The sequence below is a fragment of the Carlito syrichta genome, unplaced genomic scaffold, assembly GCF_000164805.1.
Source record: "Carlito syrichta isolate Samal-C Ts95f unplaced genomic scaffold, Tarsius_syrichta-2.0.1 Scaffold311628, whole genome shotgun sequence".
Classification (NCBI taxonomy): Eukaryota; Metazoa; Chordata; class Mammalia; order Primates; family Tarsiidae; genus Carlito; species Carlito syrichta.
Genome location: NW_007255724.1, coordinates 466228 through 490285, shown reverse-complemented (window position 1 = coordinate 490285; position 24058 = coordinate 466228). Strand labels below are relative to the sequence as shown.

General features: G+C 34.8%; 1 protein-coding gene across 2 annotated transcripts in view; it reads left to right on the top strand.

The window, feature by feature from the left end:
* The window catches only part of NAALAD2 (N-acetylated alpha-linked acidic dipeptidase 2), a 56933-nt gene that overhangs the window by 20353 nt on the left and 12522 nt on the right, over positions 1 to 24058 (top strand). The window contains exons 7-16 of one of the 2 annotated variants that reach the window (XM_008068881.2): positions 3542 to 3635; positions 4636 to 4734; positions 9412 to 9497; positions 9811 to 9930; positions 10034 to 10116; positions 12366 to 12429; positions 13323 to 13390; positions 17470 to 17561; positions 19533 to 19623; positions 21491 to 21755. In XM_008068881.2, coding sequence (XP_008067072.1) covers positions 3542 to 3635; positions 4636 to 4734; positions 9412 to 9497; positions 9811 to 9930; positions 10034 to 10116; positions 12366 to 12429; positions 13323 to 13390; positions 17470 to 17561; positions 19533 to 19623; positions 21491 to 21755 — 1062 coding nt within the window. The remainder of the gene's footprint in view (positions 1 to 3541; positions 3636 to 4635; positions 4735 to 9411; positions 9498 to 9810; positions 9931 to 10033; positions 10117 to 12365; positions 12430 to 13322; positions 13391 to 17469; positions 17562 to 19532; positions 19624 to 21490; positions 21756 to 24058) is intronic. The other variant, XM_021717972.1, reaches the window with a different exon arrangement.

Genomic DNA, 24058 nt, shown 5'->3' with positions numbered 1-24058 from the left:
AAATTTTAGACTAGCTTGCTAATTTCCACCAAGAAGCTTCCCGGGAGTTTGATTTGAATTAAATGAAATCTATGGATCAATTAGGGGAGAATTGGCATTTAAAAAATATTGAATCTTCTGATTCATGAAAAAGATCCAACTCTCTTTAATTTCTTTCAGCAGTGTTTTATAGTTTCACTGTATAAATCATTCACATCTTTGGTCAGATTTATCCATATGCATTTCATAGTTTTATTCTTTTGAATTTTAGTTCCAATTTTTCACTACTAGTAAATACAAACATTGTATTTCTAGAAGAAACAGACACATTGATTCTGTATCTTTCAAACTTATTAAGCTCACCAGTTAGTTCTACTAGCTTTCTGTAGATTGCATCAGAGTTTTTACATACATATTCATGGCATTTGAAGATAAAGACAGTTTTATTTTTTTGTGTCCAATCTGGATAAGCCTTATTATACTGGCTTTTTATGATTACTAGCTAGAACCTCTAGTACAATGTTGAGAGAAGTTGTTTGAGCAGATAGGCTTGCCTTTTTTTCTGTCCCAAGGGGAAAGTCTTTAGTCTCTCTCTGTTAAATATTATACTAGCTCAAGGTTTTGTTAATAGATTATTTGTATCTAGTTCTACAAGGTTTTTGTAGATTCCATCAGAGTTTTTACATGCATAGTCATATCATTTGCAGATAAAAACAATTTTATTTTTTTTGTGTTCAATCCGGGTAAGTTTTATTTTCTTTTTATGACTTATTATACTGGCTCTAGTACAATTATACTGGCTTTTTATGATTACCAGCTAGAGCCTCTAGTACAATGTTGAGAGAAGTTATTAGAGCAGACATTCTTGCTTTTTTTCTGTCCCAAGGGGGAAAGTCTCCATTCTTTCTCTGTTAAATATTATACTAGCTCTAGGTTTTGTTAATAGATTTTTTTTGTTACTCTGAGGAAGTTTACTTCTATCCTAATATACTGACAGTTTTTTATTGGAAATGTATATTGGATATTGTCAAATGCTTTTTCTGTATACATTGAGATGATTATATATTATTATTTATTCTTGAAAAATTATATTAATATTGTTTAGTGTTAAATGAACCTTGCTATCTTGGGATAAACTCCACTTGGTGACAATGTACAATCCTTTTATAAATTGCTCAGTTTGTGATTTTTTTCCTTAAGAATATCTCTGTTTGTGGTCACAAGGGATGTTAGCCTGCAGATTTTTTTGTAACGTCTTTCTTTGTATTATTTGGTATCGGCTTGCCCCTTGAAATGAGACGGAAACTACTCCATCATATTCATTTTTTCTGTAAAAGTTTATATAGGCTGGGTAGGGTGGCTTACACCTATAATCCCAGCACTTTGGGAGGCTGAGGTGAAAGGATTGCCTGAGCCCACGGGTTCAAGATCAGCCTGGGCAACTTGATGAGACCTCATCTCTACAATAAATCAAAAAATTAGCTGGGTGTGGTGGCACATGCCTGTGGTTCTAGCTACTTGGAAGGTTGAGGCTGAAGAATCACCTGAGCCCAGCTGTTTGAGGCTGCAGTGGCCATGAGCATGCCACTGCACTCCAGCCTGGGCACAGAGTGACACTCTGACTCAAAAAAAAAAAAGTTTATATAGAATGGGATCAATTTAGTCTATAAATTTTTGGTAGAATTCCCTAAGAATCCATATGAGCCTGAAGTTTTGTTTGTAGAAATGTTTTTCACTACAAATTGAATCTCTTTAATAAACATATAGCTGTAAAGATTACCTATTTATTCTCAAGTGAGCTTTGGTATTTGTGTTTTTCAAAGATTTTGTCTATTTCATTTAGGTTGTCTAATTTGTAAGCATAGAGTTCATAACAGTTTCTTATTCTTTTTTTGTCAGCAGATACTGGAGAGAAAGTCTCTTCCTTTATTTCGGATATCTGAAGTTTAGTCTTTTCTACTTTTTTTCTGATCTGTTTTGTTAGAAATTTATTGGTTTTATTGATCTTCCCAAAGAACCAACTTTAGGTTTCATTAATTATTATTTTTTGTTTCCTATTTCTTACATTTCTGCTCTGGTACTTATTACGTATTTTCTCCTGCTTATTTTGGCCTTCAGTTGTTCTTCTAATCTCTTCTTCTTCTTCTTTTTTTTTGAGTCAAGGAGGTCTCACTCTCATCCATGCTGGAGTGCAGTGGCACCATCACAGCTCACTGCAGTGTTGACTTTCTGGGCTCAAAGAGTTCTTCTGTTCTGCCTCCCCAGTTGCTGGGACTACTGGCACACGACACCATGTTGGCAAATTTCTTTTTGATTTTTTTGTGGAGATGAGGTCTCGCTGGGTTGTCCAGGCTGTCTCAAACTCCTGGGCTCAAGCAGTCCTCCCACCTCCACCTCCTGAAAGTGCTGATGTTACAGGTATAAGCCACTGCTCCTAGTCTTTTTACTAGTTTCTTAAAGTGGAATCTGATGTCATTTGTTTGAAATCTTTCTTTTTTTCTAAGATAGATGGTTTTGGTGTTGTAACTCTCCCTCTAAGCACTGCTTTAGTTCCACCTTACAACTTTTAACATAATTTGTTTTTATTTTTATTTAGTTATAATTTCCCTTTTCATTTCTACTTGATGAATAAGTGTATTATTTATTTTTAAAATATTTGGTATTTTTCTAGTATTGATTTCTAATTTAAGTCCACTGTGGTTAGAAAACATACTTATTGTGAATTTTACCTTTATTAAGACTTATTTTTATGTCCTACAGTATACTCTGTCTAATACATTTTATACATGCACTTGAAAATATAATGTGTATTCTGCTGTTTCTTGGTGGAATATTCTATAAATGTCAACTAGGTCAAGGCAGTTGATAGTGTTATTCAAGTCTTATATACTTACTTATTTTTCATCTAATTATATTGTTACAATTTTTGTTTCAACAGCCAATTATCTTATAAAGCTACTTAAATAATAAGAAAAAATCTTATAGTAGAACTATTGCTTCATATATTTTGTTGCTTTTAAATTGGTTCAGACATGATGGTAATTAGGTCCCTTTTACTGTCTTGACTGAAGCCAAAGTTTCAATGAGATTTTAAGGTGGTAATGCTTTTCAATCTTTCTTTAGAAGATATGATTTTACTATGTGAATAAGATGTTTGTCATTTATTCCAAATATCTCATGTGTTCCCTTTTTTTCCCAGTTATTTACAGTTTTAAAATCTGGGATAAATTTTCTAAGCATCCGGACAATAAAGCTTCTCTAAGAAGGATTCAAGATATCCTTGAGGAAATAAAATGTTCTTGCAAAATTTAAGAAAATTATGTGAAATGTGAAAACAAATTTGAGAATCTATGGTTTCTATAATTAATTTTATCTTAAAATGTAAATTACTTAATTCTTAATTCTTACATAATGTTATGTAATTGTTTGACTTTTGGGGAACTTTTGGTTTTGGTATAATTGAAAATGTGCAGCAAATTTGCAGCAATAATACAAAATTCCTATATATATTTCATGCTCAAATTCTTCAATTGTTTTCACTTTATGCACTTGGTTTTTGCAGAGTACACCTTTAGACTTAATGTTGAAGAAGGAGTGGGAATCCCCAAAATACCTGTACATCCTATTGGATATTATGATGCAGAAATATTACTACGGTATAGTCTTATAGTTAAATATGAGATTAAGATATTTTGCACTAAGGCATCTCTCTTCTGATAGAAAATCAATATAGACTATGTTTAAAATAAAGTTTTATATCAAAATAGGAATATTTTGAAGTAGGACTAACAGAGCATGCTATCTTTTTATTTCATGAGAGAAGAGCAGGGTTTAGTGACTAAGCAATAATAATAAAACATTGTTCTGTTTGCCACAAATGGAATTCTCAAATACAAAACTATGTCCAAAGATAATGCTGACTTGTGATTTTTTTTAAGTAGTTGGATTCTCTTAGGTATTCCTTAGATATTTATACTCGACCTGTAGTTTAAGAATATGATAATTCCCACTACCACTTACTAGATTTATGACCTTGGACCAGTCACTTAATCTTTTTCTGACTCAGTTTCCTTATCTGTAAAATGAGAACAGTAATTGTTTCTCCCTGTTGATAGGGTTAATGTAAAGTACCATATCTAGAATATGATAAACAATATTCTCTATTATTATATTATATAACTGATGTTCCTTTACATATCTCACAACTCCCATTTTTTAAATGTCTATATCAGTAAGATTTAATAATTATGTATGAGTACCTACTTTATAATCAGCAGCTTCTTTACAAATTAATTTTTTTCTTAGCATAGTCATTAATTTCCAATATTTAGGGTTTCTTGAACCCAGAGCTTCCCCACATAAATTATTAAGGTCAAAAGTAAGGAGGCTGATGCTTTCCATCTGCCCTATTTTTTTTTCTCCTCAGCTTTTATTATCACTAACATATACATTTTACTTGTTTTTTTCAGTTGTGGTTCTCTCACTAGAATATAAGCTCTTCAAAGAAAGGGATTGTTGACAGACACCTGGCACTTAGTAAATAATAAATATTTCTTATACATATGAATAAAATATTTTCTCATCATCAAACTTTATGGTTTTTTCTTGAAAATTTATGCTAAGCCTTTTTCTGTCATCTTCATTTTCTTTTGACAGCCATTTGGGAGGAGCTGCTCCACCAGATGAGAGCTGGAAGGGAACTCTTAATGTGAGTTACAATATTGGGCCTGGCTTTGCAGGAAGTTATTCTTACAGGTAATTTTGTCTTGCTTTAATAGCCTGAAAAGGTTTTCTATTTTTAATGGAAACACGTCAAGATAATTATTCTTCTAGGTATATTTTGCAAATCTCTTTTTCTTACTTTCATTAGTAAACAATTGATGCTTTAGTATCCTTAAGTGGTATTTACAGAATGAAGTGTTAATTTCTTCCACTAGTGATATCACAATATTAGTTTCATAGCATTTCAAAAATTACTAGATTTGAGTTATAGTTTTGATATTTTGAACAATTTTTTTTAAACTTCTCTTTTCACCTAATGTTTTTTAAACAGTTTTTCAAATAAGTTTCAAAATGCCGTACATACATGGAAAACACTAGGTTAATTTAAAGGAGAGGGTAAAGAAGAGAGAAGGATGCCATTGGTCGCCTTCTGTGTATTGGTCACCTACTGTGTGAGTTTCATGAGTTAGAATGGGTAAATCACACAGCAGCTGTTAGGCTCAGTAGACTTATTGATACAATTACCATCATTGTCAACACATTACAGCACTGTTGGAGAGGAGGTATGATCACAAAATATGTGTTCACTGAGCTTAGTCTTACAGAAAGAGTAAGTTTTCCACTGAGTCCAGGCAGGCTGGAAGTGCCGGCTAGAGAAGTCAGTTTGTACAGGGTTGTGAAATAGCATGGCATGATCAGAACTTGGAGAAGTCTGATTTGCTTGAAATGTTGCAGGAGACTAATTATTAAATTAGTCTTGTTTGCTAACAATTTACCTTAACTACATGAACTTGGATTTTGAGTGTGTCTTAGTTTCTGTAGGAATTTTTTAATTCCAAAAATTTTGAATTATTAGGAATTCAGTTTCCCTATTTTATAAGAAGTTTAAAAATATTTCGTTTACATAAGTGTTTATTTACCTCTGTAATTCAATCAGAGCAATAGTCATTTAATTTAAGAGACTTTAGTATATAATTTATTTTTATCTTCCAGGAAGGCAAACAAACATAATCACACAATGAAAGGTAAGATCCTTTCTGATTTACAAACAGAAACGTTCATACAACTTCAGCCCTACAATTTCATCACAGTTCAAGAGTAAACTCAAATTCAGAAACAAAAATTCTCAGGTCTAGATATCAAAAAGCTGTTCTTTACTGTGGGCACAGAATTATTAATTGATTTGAGCTCAGAATGGACAAATACACAAAGAACAAAACTAAAAACCAGATTCTTTTTTTTTTTGAGTTGGAGTCTCACTCTGACACCCAGACTGGAGTGCAGTGGCGTGCTCCCGGCCACCGCAGCCTCGACCTGCTGGGCTCTGGCGATCCTTCCGCCTCAGCCTTCCAAGTAGCTGGAACTACAGGCATGCGCTACCACGCCCGGCTAATTTTTTTGGTTTATTGTAGAGATGAGGTCTCACCAAGTTGCCCAGGCAGGTCTTGAACCCACGGGCTCAGGCAATCTACTCACCTCAGCTTCCCAAAGTGCTGGCATTACAGGCTGAGCCACCAGAGCCTGGCTCAGATTCTCTTTTTATCTCTCACCCCTCAGAGATCTTAAGAATCCATTAATCCATTTAAAGATATTACCAAATGACAAGACATAAAGCCAAATTATCAACTGTCACTGCCACCCATGGGAAATAATTTAATCTGTCTTAAGCAAAATAGAAATATAAAACACAGAATTAGTAGGGTGTCAGCAAAGTTAAAATTCTCCTGTTGCTTGGGATGTACCTCTGAGAGCCACAAAAAATGAAGAGTGGGTTTAAGCTGCCCAATTGCAGTTCTCCAGGATGAATCCCTTGTATATCTTGGGAGGACCTCTAAAAATCTTTTACACTGAGGAAGAGAGCTCAAATACACTTTATCTAGACAGATTGTACATTCAGTCGATGTGAATTATTTGCATTACTGTCACATTTATACAAATTAACTTCTGTCTCTACAGAGTTGTAATGTAATCTAGTCAAGGACAATGATAAGCAGAGGTAACCCTGATGAATAAGCCAAGATCTTACTTAATTTTTTCATTCATTTCACAAATATTTATTGAGCATTTACTATACCCCAGGCACCATTCTGGGTTTTGGGGATTTAGCAGTGAACAAAACAGGCACATACCTCCTTTCTGTAAAGCCTACAATCTAGAGCTCAGTTTATTTGAAACGTAATGCATTTGAAGTAATAATAAGACAAACATATTTTCTTTTAAGAGAATTCTGGAGCTCAAAGATACTGAAAACTAGACAGTCAGAAGGATTAGAGAAGTGGATGAGCTTCTTTGAAACTCTGAGCTGATAGCCTGTGTTTATTTTTATGTTTAGACAATCATTGATTTTTTTTCTCATTCCTCATTTGGTTGCATTTTTCTTGCTTTTCTTCATTTAGTGACATAATATCAGCGAATTTACTAATCATATATTTAAGGCTCATATCTTTAGAAACACATGCTAAACAATGTTTCTGCTTTTCAGCTATTAATTTTTGTCTGTCAGTAACAAAAATAAATTATTTTCTGAATGCCTTGAAGTGCAAAAACTCAGTCATTGATTAATTTTCCCCTGAGGTACAGTTTTCAGTTTCAGTTGTATTGAATATGCATTCAGAAGCACTATATACTTTGGGGGTGAGAAAGTTAGAATCTGTTCTTAACAGTACACAGGTTTGACAGCTCATTAGTTCTTCCATTTAAAAAAAAAATCACAATTTAGAAACAACTGAGGTCTCCTCTCCTCTAGAATCAATATTTAGTTTGTTCTTTTTTTAAAAAGTGACATTTTTTCATGTCATTTTGAATTCATAAAATATGAGTAGCACTTTTAATTAATGTCTGGTTGAGCTTCACTCTATTTTTCCTTGTTTTCTAATTTGTTTAATTGTAATTCCTGAGTGAATTTTAAAGCCCTGCCCAAATCAAAAGCAGCAATGATGGCCTGAAAACATCACATTATGTAGTTGTGTATTTTAACAGGATCTTCCCCAATTCTCATTTAACAATATATTTTATCTTTTTCTTTTTTTTTTTGAGTTGGAGTCTCACTCTGTCGCCCAGACTGGAGTGCAGTGGCCGCTCCCAGCCACTGCAGCCTCGACCTGCTGGGCTCCGGCGATCCTTCCGCCTCAGCCTTTCGAGTAGCCGGAATTACAGGCATGCGCTACCACGCCCAGCTGATTTTTTGATTTATTGTAGAGATGAGGTCTCGCTGCCCAGGCGGGTCTCGAACCCGCGGGCTCAGGCAATCCACTCACTTCAGCCTCCCAAAGGCGCAGGATTACAGGCTGAGCCACCGAGCCCGACTTATTTTATCATTTTTTTAAAGGACAGCTCTCATTCAACTGTTTAAATGAACATAGATGAGGGGGACCCCCAAAATCTGGAATTTATTTATTAAAAAATTGTGTATTTATTCTTACATATTTAAACTTCAGTCACCTTCAGAGTATTCTACGTTTGATGCAATATTGAGATGCTTTTTCCACTGCTCAAAACATTTTTTAAACTCGTCAATTTTTTTTTTTTTTTTTGAGTTGGAGTCTCACTCTGTCACCTAGACTGGAGTGCAGTGGCCGCTCCCGGCCACCACTGGGCTCCGGCGATCCTTCCGCCTCAGCCTTCCGAGTAGCCGGAATTACAGGCGCGCGCAACCACGCCCGGCTGATTTTTTAATTTTAATGTAGAGTTGAGGTCTCGCCTGCCCAGGCGGGTCTGGAACCCGCGGGCTCAGGCAGTCCACTCACCTCAGCCTCCCAAAGGCGCGGGATTACAGGCTGAGCCACTGAGCCCGGCTTAAACTCGTCAATTTTAATGCCTTTCAGTACTTCTGCCGTTCTTTTTTTCACCTCTTCCACACTGGCGAAATGTTTCCCTTTGAGGACTTTTTTCATTTGGGAAAACAAAAAAACGTACTCAGGGTGAGATCAGGTGAATAGGGAGGGTGGAGCATAAGGGTCATGCTGATTTTGGTCAAAAACTGCTGAATACTCAGCATGGTAAGGGCAGTTGCTCTTGTAAATCACCCATCATGGAATGGGCAAACTTGTTGAATGAATCTCCAAAAAAAATTCACGGAAGCCGAACACAGCTGCTCACAACAAAGCTAGCTGGTACACTGATGCTGATGGATTGAACACTTCTCTAGCAGGGAAAGTCTGTACTACACAAGGGGCCTGCCCTCCAAAAATTAATTTCTATCTTTGGGGTCCCCCTTTCTATACCACTTCCACAATCATGAAGAAAGTTACTGAATAGCAGGATTTAATATAAATAGTAAGATATTCAAATAATATGCATATACCTTTTCTGTTACATAATGGGCTTTCTAGCTTTTGTAATGAAGTAGGATATATTTTTACATTTTGGAATAAAAATCCAAGGCATTTTGAATAGACTATTTTGAATTTAGAATACATAAATATAGCTATAAGGGAAGATAAATAGTAAATAGTTTTAAATATTTGACTTTAAGGTGCATGCTTAGGTACTTAGGACTAAATTGGCATGATGTCTGCAACTTAATTGCAGATGGTTCAGCAGTACTAACAGTTATTGAATTTAAGTGGTAGATGTATGAAAATTCATTGTCCTATTGTGCAGGTTTTCATAATAAAGTTTATTATAAAATAATTTTTCATAATAAAACATTGAAATAAAACTGTATACAGAATGCCTATACTCAGTAATCTGTTCCTTTTGAAATTCTAGGAAAGTTAGAATGCATATTCATAACACCAATAAAATTACAAGAATTTACAATGTAATTGGAACTATCAGAGGATCTGTAGAGCCTGGTGAGTCAGAAAAATTTTCAAACATTTTGTTTTTACAAAGATTAAGGAGTAAGGGAAGATATATTTCAGTCAATAATTGATGTTTTCCTGACATTTGAAGCTACTAAATTTGGGGAAAAAATTTTACAACTCTGTAAGATTTTACTTTATAATGTTAATTTTTTTCTGTGGAGAAAACTCAACCAAGAGTTTCCTATGGAGATTGGTTTCTACAGGGGAAGTTCAAGCAAGAGGAAACAATTTAAGAAATATAAATTATAAATATTTATGATGTATTCAAAGTTGTAGTTTTTTTGAACATCTTCTTTTCCAGACAGATACGTCATTCTGGGAGGTCACCGGGACTCCTGGGTGTTTGGAGCTATTGACCCAACCAGTGGGGCTGCTGTTTTGCAAGAAATTGCCCAGAGTTTTGGAAAATTGATGAGTAAAGGTAAATAACGCTTATTTTTTAGGTGATGGCAGAAAGTGACTTACTAATTTTCCCTTAATTTTAGGCAAATGTACTTAACCATGTATGTTAAAAATGATTACAGGCTGGCGACCAAGAAGAACTATTATTTTTGCCAGCTGGGATGCAGAAGAATTTGGACTTCTGGGTTCCACAGAATGGGCAGAGGTAAGTAAGATGTATATATCTCAGGATGATTGCAGATAGATCCCATTACCTAATGTGGTTTTAATTTGAAAATGACTCAAGAGAATTTAAAACAGAGTTTGTTTTTACTGTCACATCAGTTTGGCAAAGCACAATAGCCTCTTTTTACTAGGCTACAAGCAGATTTCTTCATTCTTGTCAAAATATTTTAGTTTCTGTTTGTATTTATCTTGTGAAAAATAAACAAAATAAGTAAGCTCAGAAAACAATCAAAATTAGCAAGCTGTTTTTTATAAGTGAATTAACTTATCTAAAAATGGATTACAGATAGTTGGAGTTAATTTTCAAGTTTTTGAAGTTTTGATGGTGATCTTTCATCTAAGAAAATGAGATGTTCTATTAAGATGGCTATACCTTGATTATAATTTCATATTTACAGATTTCATATTAAATTTCAGCCATAAGTATGCTTTACCATTCAGAACAGATATGTTCAATTCTTAAGTATACGATGATAATTTTATAAATTGAATTACTTTAGTAGATTGACTTGCTGTATAATTTCAGGCTTTTCCTTCAGATGTGATTGCTTGTCATCTGTCATTACTGATTCTTGAAGTGCCTCTTCTGGGCCTCTTTCATTTTTTTCCTTTAGCCTATCTATCAAGTAATCCCTCTTAAGTGTATAAGGTAAGCTCATATGCTTTTTAAAGGTAGTTACACTATTTAAGTACTTCCTTTCCCTCCACTATCCACTGTTTGTCACTTATAAGTTCTGATTATAGAGTTGTTTTAAAGCGTTGCATCTCTGTCTTACCATTATGTCTAGTTTTTAAAATGCCTTTTTTCTGACTCATTTTCTCTTACATAATTTTAAATAGTATAATAAGAATAATTGAATCAAATAAATATTTTACTTATTTAACACACAGTTACATGGCTGGTATATCTTATGCTTTGTTGATTATATTTACATTGCAAATTTTTACTTTTACATTGGTATTATGCCTATGCATTTTGAAAGTAGAACATTAATTTGATGTATCAAATGTCATCATTAAGTCGTTTACTTTTGGAAATATGTAATTTCTTGTAATACATGTATATATAAATACGTGTCTGTTTTTTCTTCAACTTTAGCAGCTTTAAAGATCAAAGAAATATAATAAAGCAATAAACATGCTTTGCCATGTTTAATGTATATATGTATATATGTGCATTAAAAGACAATTTCAATACTCTTTCCAGTATTGTACCAAATTTTTTATTATATTCAGCAGCATATTTACCTTCTTTAAATACACTTAAGGAATCTTCTTTATTTCTACTGTAAATCTATTATAATAGAAATTCTGGTTATATATTTATTTATAAAGGAGGCAGCCATCATCTGGCCTATGCATACAGGTGTAGAAAGGTGACAGTTTCTATTTGTGCCATAACCACACACAGCTTTAAGTGTTTCTGCTATACTATGTTTTCATAAGGTAACAAGCTAGAGAGGGAGAGAGGTTAAGGTCTCTCTCAGCATGTTCCCATCTGTATGTGAAATGTTTCTCTATTATTTTTTCTTGGATCTGTGCCATGTGTGTGTGTGTGTGTGTCTGTGTATGTGTGTGTGTGTGTGAGAGAGAGAGAGAGAGAGAGAGAAAGAGAGAGAGTGAATCTTGTTTTTGTCCTAATGTGTCCCTCCCTCCCTCACTCTAATTTTGTCTTTCTCTCCTTTTTCATTCCTTCAATTCTCTCTGTATATATGTAAATATATATTTATGTATATGTGTGTATATACCTACATATACAAATATAAATTATGGAAATTTTCTAATTCTTGCTTTTAAAATAAGCTATGTACTTGCATATTCATTCTCAGTGAATCTCAAACTTCAGTGAGTGAAAGAATTGCCAGGCATCCCTGTTAGAAAACACAAATTTCCAGGTCTGTCAGCGATTTGAATTAGGTAGAGTTGGGGGAGGGAATCAAGGAGCCAAACTTTGAAAATAGTTTTTTCTTCAGGCCTCTCTGCTGTTGCTATAAACAGCAGCTATTGCTTCATAGTATTCCTTTTTCTTATATGAATTGCGTTTGTGTTGTTGTCAACCAATCAGTTATCAGCATTTTCTTAGCAATTATGGCCACAGGCAGGCATGGTATTTGATTCATAAAGGTATTGAATCACTTTGCCACAAAATTAATTTGCTGATTTTGTTTATATTTTCACAATTGAAAATACTGAATTAAGTAACAATTTTCTTTCAACTTTCGACTATAGGAGAATGCAAAAATACTCCAGGAGAGAAGTATTGCTTATATCAACTCAGATTCATCTATAGAAGGTACATATTATTTCAATTTGAAGTAAAATTTTAAGAAAGTAAATTTTATTTCAAGCAAATTTTATTTATTGTTGAGCAGTATACCATCCTTTAAGCCTATACATTCCAGCTTGTTAACCACCTAAGATATCCTCCTGCTATGAGATGCCTCAGTAATATCTTCATTTTTCACTTAACCACTGAAAAAATAATTATGATTTATATAATTCAATATGATTCATATCCAAGTTATTGCTCCTCATTTCTGTGGTATATTTACCATTTGCCTAAATTAGATTATTACTTAAAACTCTAGTGTTAACCATAATTCTTTTTCTATGGAGATAATAAAAAAAAACTTGGCTAAAACATTGTAAAAGAAATATTCTGTAGAATATTTCATGCAGAATTATTTCATATTTACTGTGACAAATTTGAGGTAAGTACAAACTACAAACTTCCTTTTGAATCTGATATGTGAGATTTGTTTCTTTCATTGTATCTTGATTATTTCTAGAAAATATCAGCAGATACTTCTGAGTTACTGACATGTTCTTATTTAATGTCTTGATATGTACTATAGAATGGAATGAAAAAAATAAAGGTGACTGCTATAGCCATACCACCTTCTTTGCCAAAGTTCTCCTATGATATGCTGTCATAAGGCCGACCCTTATGATTGCTGCCGTAGCAACTAAAGTCCACCTTGACCTTCCTCTGTTCAAAATATATGCTGCAGTCTCTCACTCCTGAAGAACTATTCCCACCCTATTTTATTCCATGAGAATGATGTCTTTGATTTGAAGACCATTATATCTTGTTTAAAATTAGTAAATAGAGTTAGAATGAAATATAAATGGAATTTTATCTGGAAGTGTGAAATAATACTCTTTTGTGTCTTATTTATTTTTTAGGCAATTTTACTCTCAGAGTTGACTGTACACCCCTTCTTTACCAACTGGTGTATAAACTGACAAAGGAGGTATATTAAGGAGATCTATCTTAATATTTTTTCTGATGAATGGATAAATTATTAACACTGTTTTTCTCCAAAAATCAGTGGTACTTATTTTTAAACTGGTGAAAACATAGTTGACTCATATAAATAACAAGTCAAAACAAAATCTGTAGTTATTTACTTATGATGTAACTATAAAGATAATATCACTCATCTCTTTGTTCTAATAAAACTTCTTATTAATAATGATATAGGCCAGGCATGGTGGTTCATGCCTTTAATCCCAGCATTTTGGGTGGCCGAGGTGAGAGGATTCCCTGAGCTCAGCCTGGGCATCATGGCAATACCTCATCCTTACAGTAAATCAAAAAATTAGCTGGGCGTGGTGGTGTGCGCCTATAGTCCCAGCTACTTGGAAGACTGAGGTGGAAGGATTTCCTGAACCTGGCAGGTCAAGGCTGCTCTGGCTGTGATTGTGCCACTACATTCCTGCTGGGGTGACAGAGTGAGACTCTGACTCAAAAAAAAAAAAAAAAAAAGAAAGAAAAAGAAAAATTATGTACATAGTTGAAATATATAGCACATGTAATATTTATCTGACAGAGGCATTTTGATATGGCAGAAAGAACACTAAGCTTTAATAGAAGAGTCTGTAATTCAAAATCTGCCTTAGCTACTCATTCATTCATTCAACAAATAGTCACTGAATAGTTACTGTGTGTCAGGCCCTGTAAAATGAAATCTAGTAGCAACAGTGGTAAAAGATAAGGTCACTGAATTCAAAGACTTCGTAATCTAGAACACAGACTACTAATGAAGAATTATAGTTCACTAGGGTATGTGATATTATATACAATGGAGAACAGTTACAGAATAATATAAAATCCTGGAGTAGCTGGAGGTATTTGAAAAGCATAAGAGGATATTTACAGAATAATTAATGTTTGGACTGCCAAATGAAAGTATGTAGGAGTAAGGGAGAAGGCATTATTTTTAGTTTTTAGGGATAGGGTCTTGCTCTGTTGCCTAGGCTACAAATGGTAAGATCATACTCACTGCAGACTGGGCTCCAGTGATCATCCCACCTCAGCCTCCTGCTTGAGTAGCTAGGACTACAGGTGTGCATGTCACCATGCTCAACCTTTTTTTTTTTTTTTTTTTTTTTGGTAAAGACTGGGTCTTACTGTGTTGCCCAGGCTGATTCCAAACTCCTGACCTCAAGCAATCCTCCCTCCTTGGTTCTCCAAAGTGCTAGTATTATGGGCATGAGCCACAAAGCCAGGCCAGTGAGGGCATTCTAAGCAGAAGACACAGTATATAAAAAAGATGTGGGCTGAGGCGGAAGGATTGCTGGAGCCCAGCAGGTCGAGGCTGCAGTGGCTGGGAGTGTGCCACTGCACTTCAGTGTGTGTGACAGAGTGAGACTCCAACTCAAAAAAAAAAAAAGATGTGGAAGCATGAAAGAACATATCTCCTGACCTATAGGTAGCTTAGTATGACCTAAGCAAAGGATGTGACTAGAAAGATGGTAAGAAATGGGGCATAACAAATAGGCCAAGGAGTTCAGAAATCTGGTGATGGAGAAATTGTTAAAGAATTTCTAGCAAGGTTGTTCATTATTATATGTTAGTGTAGTGAATAGATGAAGCAGTTGAAAGCCTAAAGGCAAAATGGAAATAATTCTGCATGCTTGCTAATCATATAGGAATTTTATAACTTTTAAATGAGTTATAGATGTTAAAAAATACTGTGAAAGCTAAAACCATCTGACTCAATTAATATCTGTATACATCATTTAAATAGGTTTCTGCTGTAGAATTTATTTGTAGAAATGTTTGCTTCAAGGTCAGCCTTAGATAACAATGTGGAGTAGGCATCACTTTTCTCAAGGTACTATTTCTTAATCTCCCTTAATCTTGTGCCTGCCTGTGTACTTTAAGTATCTTTAAACAACTAGTTCTCCCATGACTGGACACAGTAGCTCATGCCTGTAATCCCAACATTTTTGGAAGCCAAGGTGGGAGAGTCACTTGAGCCCAGAAATTTGAGGCCAGCCTAGGCAACTTAATGAGACATCTTTACAAAAAGTACAAAAAATAATAATAATTAGCTGAGTTTGGTGGTGCATGCCTGTAGTCCCAGCTACTTGGGAGACTGAAACAGGAAGGTCACTTGAGCCCAAGAGGTCAAGGCAGCAGTGAGCCAGGATTGTGCCAGTATTACGCCACTGTACTCCAACTTGGGCAACAGTGAGACTCTGACTCAATATATACATGCACACATACATATATACATGCATACATACATACATACATACATACTAGTTTTCCCAAATGAGAGTTCTCTCACTATCCTTATCACAAGTCTCTCACCATCTTGGGTAGCTGAGGTCCTCGATCCTTTCTTTAGAATGTCCCATTAAAGGATCATATCTAAAAGCAAGCTGTAAAGAAAATCCTAAGTGGGAGAACTCTTTTCAGGAAAGGAATTTATGATTTATGCTGTCCTAGAGAGATGACTCCTGCCTTTGATGTCAGCAATAAGAATTTGGGGCCTACAAGGGAGAGATTTGTGTCTACGTCACTTTGTACAAAGGTGAATGCTTACAATGGCCATACCAAGATGCAGTAAAGAAAGGAGAAGTTTCTTTTAGTCTCCTGTAAACTTACTGTTTCAATTTTTTCAACCTGTATACGTGTTAGCATAAATAGTCAAACCATACTGTTCCATGAGGATAGGACAGGGGTGAGAGAAAAGGCTGAGCTTAAAGAGAACAGCTGCCTGATGGAGCAAGAAAAGAGACACAGTGTTGATAAATCAGAGGAAGGCTATCAATTCTGACCATGATAAATTGTTCTTAATGGCTGAGGCAGTTGAGCCTGATCTGGTTGGGTGAGGTGGCATGGGCCTGTAGTCCCAGCTACTTGGGAGGCAGAGGCAGTAGGGTCGTCTGAGCCCGGGAGTTCAAGGCATAGTGAGACCCATCTCTTAAGACAAAAACTAAAAGATGGGTCTGGATTGTACAGGCCAAAGGGACACAGTTCTGGTTAGCACTAGACTGAGATGGTATGATTCTGGAAGATGGAAAGATTTTGGTGGGAATGCGGTCTCAGCAGGATGTAGGAACTGGAGCAGAATCTCTCTCAGCTATCTGCAAATGGGCAGGAGCAGAGTAGAGAGAACCCAGGCAGCTGGGGAAAATACGTGGACCAGCCCTGCAGCTGCAACATGCTGGTTAGAGGAGGGGCGGTCTCTGTGGTGCCCAGACTGTTTCTAAGCGAGGACTGCGTATAAGGTGGCGCGGTGCCATCTCATCCATACTAAGCCACAAATGACTGCCTCCAATCCCTGCCACTACTCTAGGAGGAGGCAGCTTCTACTTGAAAGCTGATGAGGGTGAGGGCCTGTGTAGTCAGTAAACACAAGACTTTGTGAATCTGGAGTAATGGGGTGAGACTGAAACAGGGAAAATGCTCAAAACACATGCCAATACCCAGTGTCTTTACTAGATGCTCCTAAATCTTATTGCTATTTTCTCAAAAAGACTGTTTCTGGGGAAACATCTGTCTGCCATGTCCCATCCATCTCTTTATAACACTTTTTTCTTTTGAATAGCTTATCATAATTTTGTATTACATGTTTATTTGTTTGGTGTTTGTATCCCCAATTAGACTCAATTGTGAGGTCCAAGAGGGTAGAAACTATATCTTTTTTTCCCCATCTATACTCTGAGTTCAACACTCAGTAAACTTTAATCTGTAGAAATATTTTTATGAATAGTGGCAAATAGATGGGAATAACCAACTCTGTTTATAAAGGCCAGAGAAAGTATCAGAGGAGAGTATATTTGGATTAAGATAGGCACCACTATCCCTATTTTCTCAGGTGAGAAAGCTAAGATTTAAAGAGGGAAATCAACAAGAATTTGGGCTAGATTTATTTCTTGCCATTTTCAAAAAGATATTTTTTCTGCAAATGGACATGCTAGATATATGTACTTATAGTTAGAAGTAGAAGTTGATGACAACTAATATGTGGTTTTATTTTGGCATAAATGTAATTGTTTCTGCCCTTAATTCCCGGTATTTGATTTATGTTCCTAGATTCCCAGCCCTGATGATGGTTTTGAGAGTAAATCACTTTATGAAAGTTGGTTGGAAAAAGACCCTTCTCCTAAAGATAAAAATTCTCCTAGGTAAGTTACTTGTATGCATCTTTTCTATCATGGGATAAATTATGAATTCACCTTTATCCCTTGTTTCTCCAAAACATGAAATTCTCAGATGTCTCATGGACAGTTTGAATCAAGAAAAGATAATAAAGAAGTCCTCCTACTTGCCTTTGTTTTGAGCTTAACGCAGCACAGTGAAGTATTTAGCCCATAGCAGAGCACAGATAGATGTAGTTTTGCAAAATTTTAGTCCAAATGATTTTGCTACTCTATTGGCCATTATTTGGCATTCTTGCCTATATTACACTTAGGTGTGTATTAGATGCATTAATAAATAATCTAACTTCAGATGATCAAGATGAAGTAAAAAAACAAATGATGGATTATTTGCTTCTAAATTTATTTATTTATTTGAGTTCGGGTCTTACTCCACCACCCAGGCTGGAGTGCAGTGACACAATCACAACTTACTACAGCTTCAAATTTCTGGCTTAAGTGATCCTCTTGCCTCAGCCTCCTGAGTAGCTAGGACTATAAGTGCACAGCACCATGCACAGCTAATTAAAAAAAATTTTTTTTTTTTGTAGAGACGAGGTCACTATATTGCCCAGGCTGATCTCAAACTCCTGGGCTCAAGCAATCTCCCAAAGGGAGAATTACTGTAATTAGTGGAATTACAGTTGCGAGTCACCATGCCTGGTCTGCTTCTAAATTTATTAAGGGGTATTATCAATAACCTCCAAATTGTGTCTTTACTTGTACATAATTTAAATTTTACATAAAAATTAATATATATTTTATCTCTTCTGATTCATGCTACAGCAGCATCCTTGAAATCATTTTATATTTATTTTCTTTTTAAAATTTGACATTATGCCTTAAGAAGTAAATAATTGTTTTCTACTGTGATGCTATTTCTGACACAAGCTGAGCATCTGATCTGAACATCTGAAATCTGAAATGCTCCAAAATCCGAAACTTTTTGACCACCACCATGACGCTAAAAGTGGAAAATTCCACATGTATAGCACTTAACACAGACTTTGTTTCGTTCACAAAATTATTTAAAATGCTGTATATGCAGGCTATGTGTATAAGGTGTATATGAAACATAAGTCATGTTTAGATTTGGCTTTCATCCCTAACATATTTCATTATGTGCATGAAAATATCCTAAATCCAGAACCCTAAGCACATCTGGCCCAGGCATTTCTGGTAGGGGATACTCAACCAGATGGCAGCCGTTTATAGCTTTGTTTTATATTCTATATCAGTCTTGCAAAAGTTTACATGTTTTCCAGTATAAAAGTTTCACATGCTAATTCAACAAAAATAGTAGAATACCAAAGAGATTTTAAAAATATCAGCAGTCTTAATCTCAAAAACACATCTAATAATCTAATAGTTTGAAAATATAGTTATGCTTATAATGCATTTGTAACTTTATACTGCTTTACTAACTTACCATTATGTCACAAAAATGTTCACGCCATTACATTTTATATACATATATATGTGTGATAGGTAGATAGATAGGCTTCTTAATTATATGCAAAGAAATATCAGAAATATATTGTAATTAATTTCTGAAATGAAATAAGCCACATTCTTAATGATCTTTAAAATATAGATTTCATGGCAATTTTCTCACTAGATGACAATTCTCTGAGGGTAGGGCCCATGTCTTCGTTGTTTTCCCCTCTAAGCAAAACCATAAGTGCTGAAAATATAGAAGAGAGCATCACCGTTAGGTTGCATCTTTGGTAGCACTGCCTGCCCAATTCTAGTATTCAATGTTGATCTATAGGATTATCTTGCAATTTTCCAACAGATTATAGGAAAGCATCTTGAGGGTAGTTAATCTTTTTTTAAATTCCTGTAAATTTACCACATAGTTCCTTTCTATCTTGAGACAAAAATTCATTGTCCCATCTATTTAACTTTGTGACATGTACTTATTTATGTGTTTGTGTGTGTATTATATGCTACGTCTAGAATCAATAAATTGGGATCTGGAAGTGATTTTGAAGCTTATTTTCAAAGACTTGGAATTGCTTCTGGCAGAGCTCGCTACACTAAGAATAAGGTACACCATTTTGTCATTTTGAATAGATAGCATTTCATTAACATCCCTTTGGTGAGGAACTCTCTCATCAAGTTGTGTGGCATCAGGCACCTGGTGGACATGTGGACCGGGAAGAGTTCGAGAGATAGAGACAGACTACACGTCCCTTTTAGATGGACTGGGAAGTAATTTGAGTAATTTTGTGAATATATCATTACCAGGTTTATTCCACAAAAGGGAAGTTTACAGGGTAATGCCAGATACTTAGCTGGTTATCAGTACTAAGTAATTCACATCCTTTTTCTCATGTAGGATTTGTTGGGAAAAAATGTCTTTCTCTAACCTTGTCTTGCAGGCTCTGATGTGCTTTTCCTGAGGACACAATTTGGCTAAGACTAACACTAGGCTAAGATTCATTATTATCAGTAGTCCCTCTTCAAATTCCCACTCATGCCTGTCATCAGGTCAAGGCTCTTGTTTAGGGAATGCAGCAGGTTTCTCTTTTTGTTTTTTTTTGAGTTGGAGTCTCACTCTGTCGCCCAGACTGGAATGCAATGGCCGCTCCTGGCCACTGCAGCCTTGACCTGCTGGGCTCCGGTGATCCTTCCGCCTCAGCCTTCCAAGTAGCCAGGATTACAGGCATGTGCTACCATGCCCAGCTGATTTTTTGATTTATTGTAGAGATGAGGTCTCGCTGCACAGGCAGGTCTCGAACCCGCGGACTCAGGCAATCCACTCACCTCAGCCTCTCAAAGGTGCGGGATTACAGGCTGAACCACCGAGCCCGGCTTGGTTTCTCTTTTTAATTAGATCCTCTTTTCTGTTCTACAGTGACTGGTTTACACTATTGTCACACAAACATCCTGATGATAATGCAAGTACTTGGGTATATCCAACATATAACATGTTTGCTTGTCAATGCTATACATTATTTTATAAGCCAAACTACATTAGTAGATACAGATTTGTCACAGATTTTAATCAACTTTTATATCATAACTATAATACACTTACATCTTGATTGTCCGTAATACATATATCATTTGCAAATGTTACAAATGCTATTCAGAATACAACAAAGAAACAGAAACAACTCCAGAATGATCCCAATAGATGAATAAACTCGGTATACTAACATTCATTACACTTAATACATAAAAGATGTGTTTTAACTCTTTTTCAAGGCCTCTTTACCTTTATACTCTCATCAATTTGAGCAAACTTTCTAAGACCTCTGTAGATTAGAAACAGACAATTAGATTGAAGGAGAGGGACCGACACAGGAATTGCTTTTCGGTCATACTAAAAGCAGTAAGAATGATAGTCCTACAACAAGGTAGCAGACAGTAAAAATGAAAATAGGTGGACCTAAGAATTTAAAAAACATTTACACAGGATACTTCTATATAATAATGTATGTTCATAATGGCAGCCCTTGATTATGTAATAAAGGTTTAATGGTATTTGGTAATACACTACTTGGGAAGGAAGGGAAGGTACTTAAATATATCATCCTTCAACTATATAAATACTTAGTTGCCGAGAACCTTTTATTACCAATCAATTGATAGATAATTTTGAACTGTGCTGAGATACAATTTGAATAGGTATCCCCTAATTTTAGTTACCAAAAAGTACAATATGGCAAATTTTCAAGGTGCAGCATTTTGAATGAAGGTTATATAAGTTATAATGATGAAGTGGTAAATATTTGGTTATGGTATTTTAGCCAATTAGATTTTAACTTAGTTTGTGATTCATTATTATAAAACTCAGGGTGTTACGTGGTTGTATTTTTCTATAGTTATTTGTTTGATTACATAAAATAATTTGAATATTGAGTGTTCGTTAATGACTGTTTATATTTTCCCATTCCATTTTTTTTTAGAAAACAGAGAAGTACAGCAGCTATCCAGTATACCACACAATTTATGAGACATTTGAATTGGTAGAGAAATTTTATGATCCCACATTTACCAAACAACTTTCAGTGGCTCAGTTACGAGGATCACTGGTATATGAACTTGCGGACTCTAAAATCATTCCTTTTAATATTCAAGACTATGCAAAAGCCTTGAAAAACTATGCAACAAGTATCTATAATTTATCCAAGAAACATGACCAACAAATGAGAGACCATGGAGTATCATTTGGTAAGAAATAGTTGGGCAGATATCTTATCCTCCTTAAGATAGAGCTTTTTTTTAAAGGTAGAGTTTTAAGAGCTATTATGATCCATGCATATTGTTTCATCCTAGAAAAATCTCTGTCTCACCTTCTCATTATGACTTCTAGACAGAATCTTTAAACAAACACTTATTAAACAATTGGATTTAATTTGATATATGTAGGATGGATCTATTATAGTTGTTATTGCTACAAACACTGGGATGGTAAATCATTTTTCTATATTAAATGTGTTTAAGCACATTTTTGCTGTTATGGGAACAATATTAGAAAAAATTCAACACTATTATGAAAAGGTTGAAAAATAGAGAAAACCACAAATTTCATTACATGTAAATTTTCATTATTAGTACTGCATATAACTCTTAGTGCTTATAAGCATGAAAAAATTTACATAATTATAAGCATTCTTTCTATAACTGGCCATTCAGTGGCTGCTGTTCTACGCTGTGCATCCCCCATGAAGTAGGATGAAATATAATAATACAATGCAGTGTAGTAATTTTGAGGATTGGGTTTGGACATGGTTTGCCATTTAGCCACTCTGATCTTGGGACAGTTACTTAACTTCTCTATGTGTCAGTTTTCATATGAGTGAAATAGTAAAGAAAGAATATAACAGAAAGAATCTAATATAATATAATAGATTGTTAAGGAAATTCAGTTAGGTTATATAGAGAGGCAGTGGTGGAGGGCAGTTAGTGCTCAATATATATTACCTATTATTATTGTTTTATTATAATCATTTTCTTTTATTGGTCTGGGAGCACATATTCTTAGTATTTACTGAAATTATCAAATAGGTACTGTCTACTATGTACCAAGTACTATGTTATTTCCTGGGAGCTATCAAGATACATAAGAGTTAGTCCTAGTCCTGAGTGAGCTTAAAGTTTCATGTCAGGAAGGAGATGGTAAGATATAAAGGAAGAGTTATTATGGGGTTACATAGAACATGGAGAGTACTATAAGTACACAGAGAATGGGTGTGGGATGGTTAGTAATGACATCTGAACATTACTACATAAAGGTAATGACATCTGAACATTATTATAATAATAAATAAGGGATCAGTAATATTTATTAAGTTACAAATAATAGTAGGTACTAAAAATGAAGAAAAGTAAATGTACAAAATTGTGTTTATATCAATATGATTGGAGTATCTCTGCAGTGATGGGGAAAATGAAAAGAGATTAAACTGGAGAAATAAGCAGAGTCTACAGCAAAATGGAATTGGTAGTTCCATGGCTAACCAGCATCTTCCCAAATGATTTCCTTTTGGTCAGTTACCTTTTTTCAGTTTGTATAAGTCGGGGTCCAATCAAGAGGTAAAAACTACCCAGTTTTTCTTTTTCATAGGTTAATTCCTGTACCCGCTTACCTTCCTAAATGCTGGGTTCAATCTGTAATGTCTTTCTCTGCCATATTTAAAAAATCTCCATTACCATGGGTGGCTATGCATCAGATTAAATATTCTTATAGCTTTTCTATCTTAACAACATTTCTTCTACCTGATGTGCCCCACTTCCTTCACAATCAAAATTCTTCATTTAGTGCCAGGCAAAAATGTTTCCTGAGAAAATGAATTAATGAAGAAATGAAGGTATGGTTGATAAATGAATAATATATAGTCTACACTTATTGTTTATTGTTCTTTATCTCCAACTAACCAGTCTACTGTGCTGTCTCATGTCTCTACTGTTCTAGTGAATCTGCTCTTGCTAAAGCTGTCATTTATCTGTTTCACTAAATCCCAGAGACACATTTTGTTCTTATCTATCTTGACTTCTATACTGCATTTGAACGTTAAAATTTCATCTTCCACTTGTACGTAGACCACTTATGTACCTAATCCTGACTCGTACCCCACATCTTTAAAATAAAATAAAGAGTAAAAAAATTCCATCTTCAGCATTCTCTTCTCTTCACTTCCATTACAACTGTTATTAGATTATTCTGGTTTGAACATGTTTTAAAAACAATTAAAGCTTAAGGAAAATCTTGGACTAAAAGACTGTTTTTTTATACTGAATATACCACTTACTAGCTATGTGACATAATAGAAATCCTGAGCTGTAAATGCTTTATCTGTAAAGCAAATATGGATCTTCTGCTTTGTGTATGTCACAGGATCAATGCAAGCAACAGATCAATAATGTATGTTAAAGATCTGTTTAGAAAATATGGAAAATAATACGTAAGTTGTTATAATAAAGATATAATATATAGTTGAACCTATATCTATGGGTTTTGCATCCGTGTATTC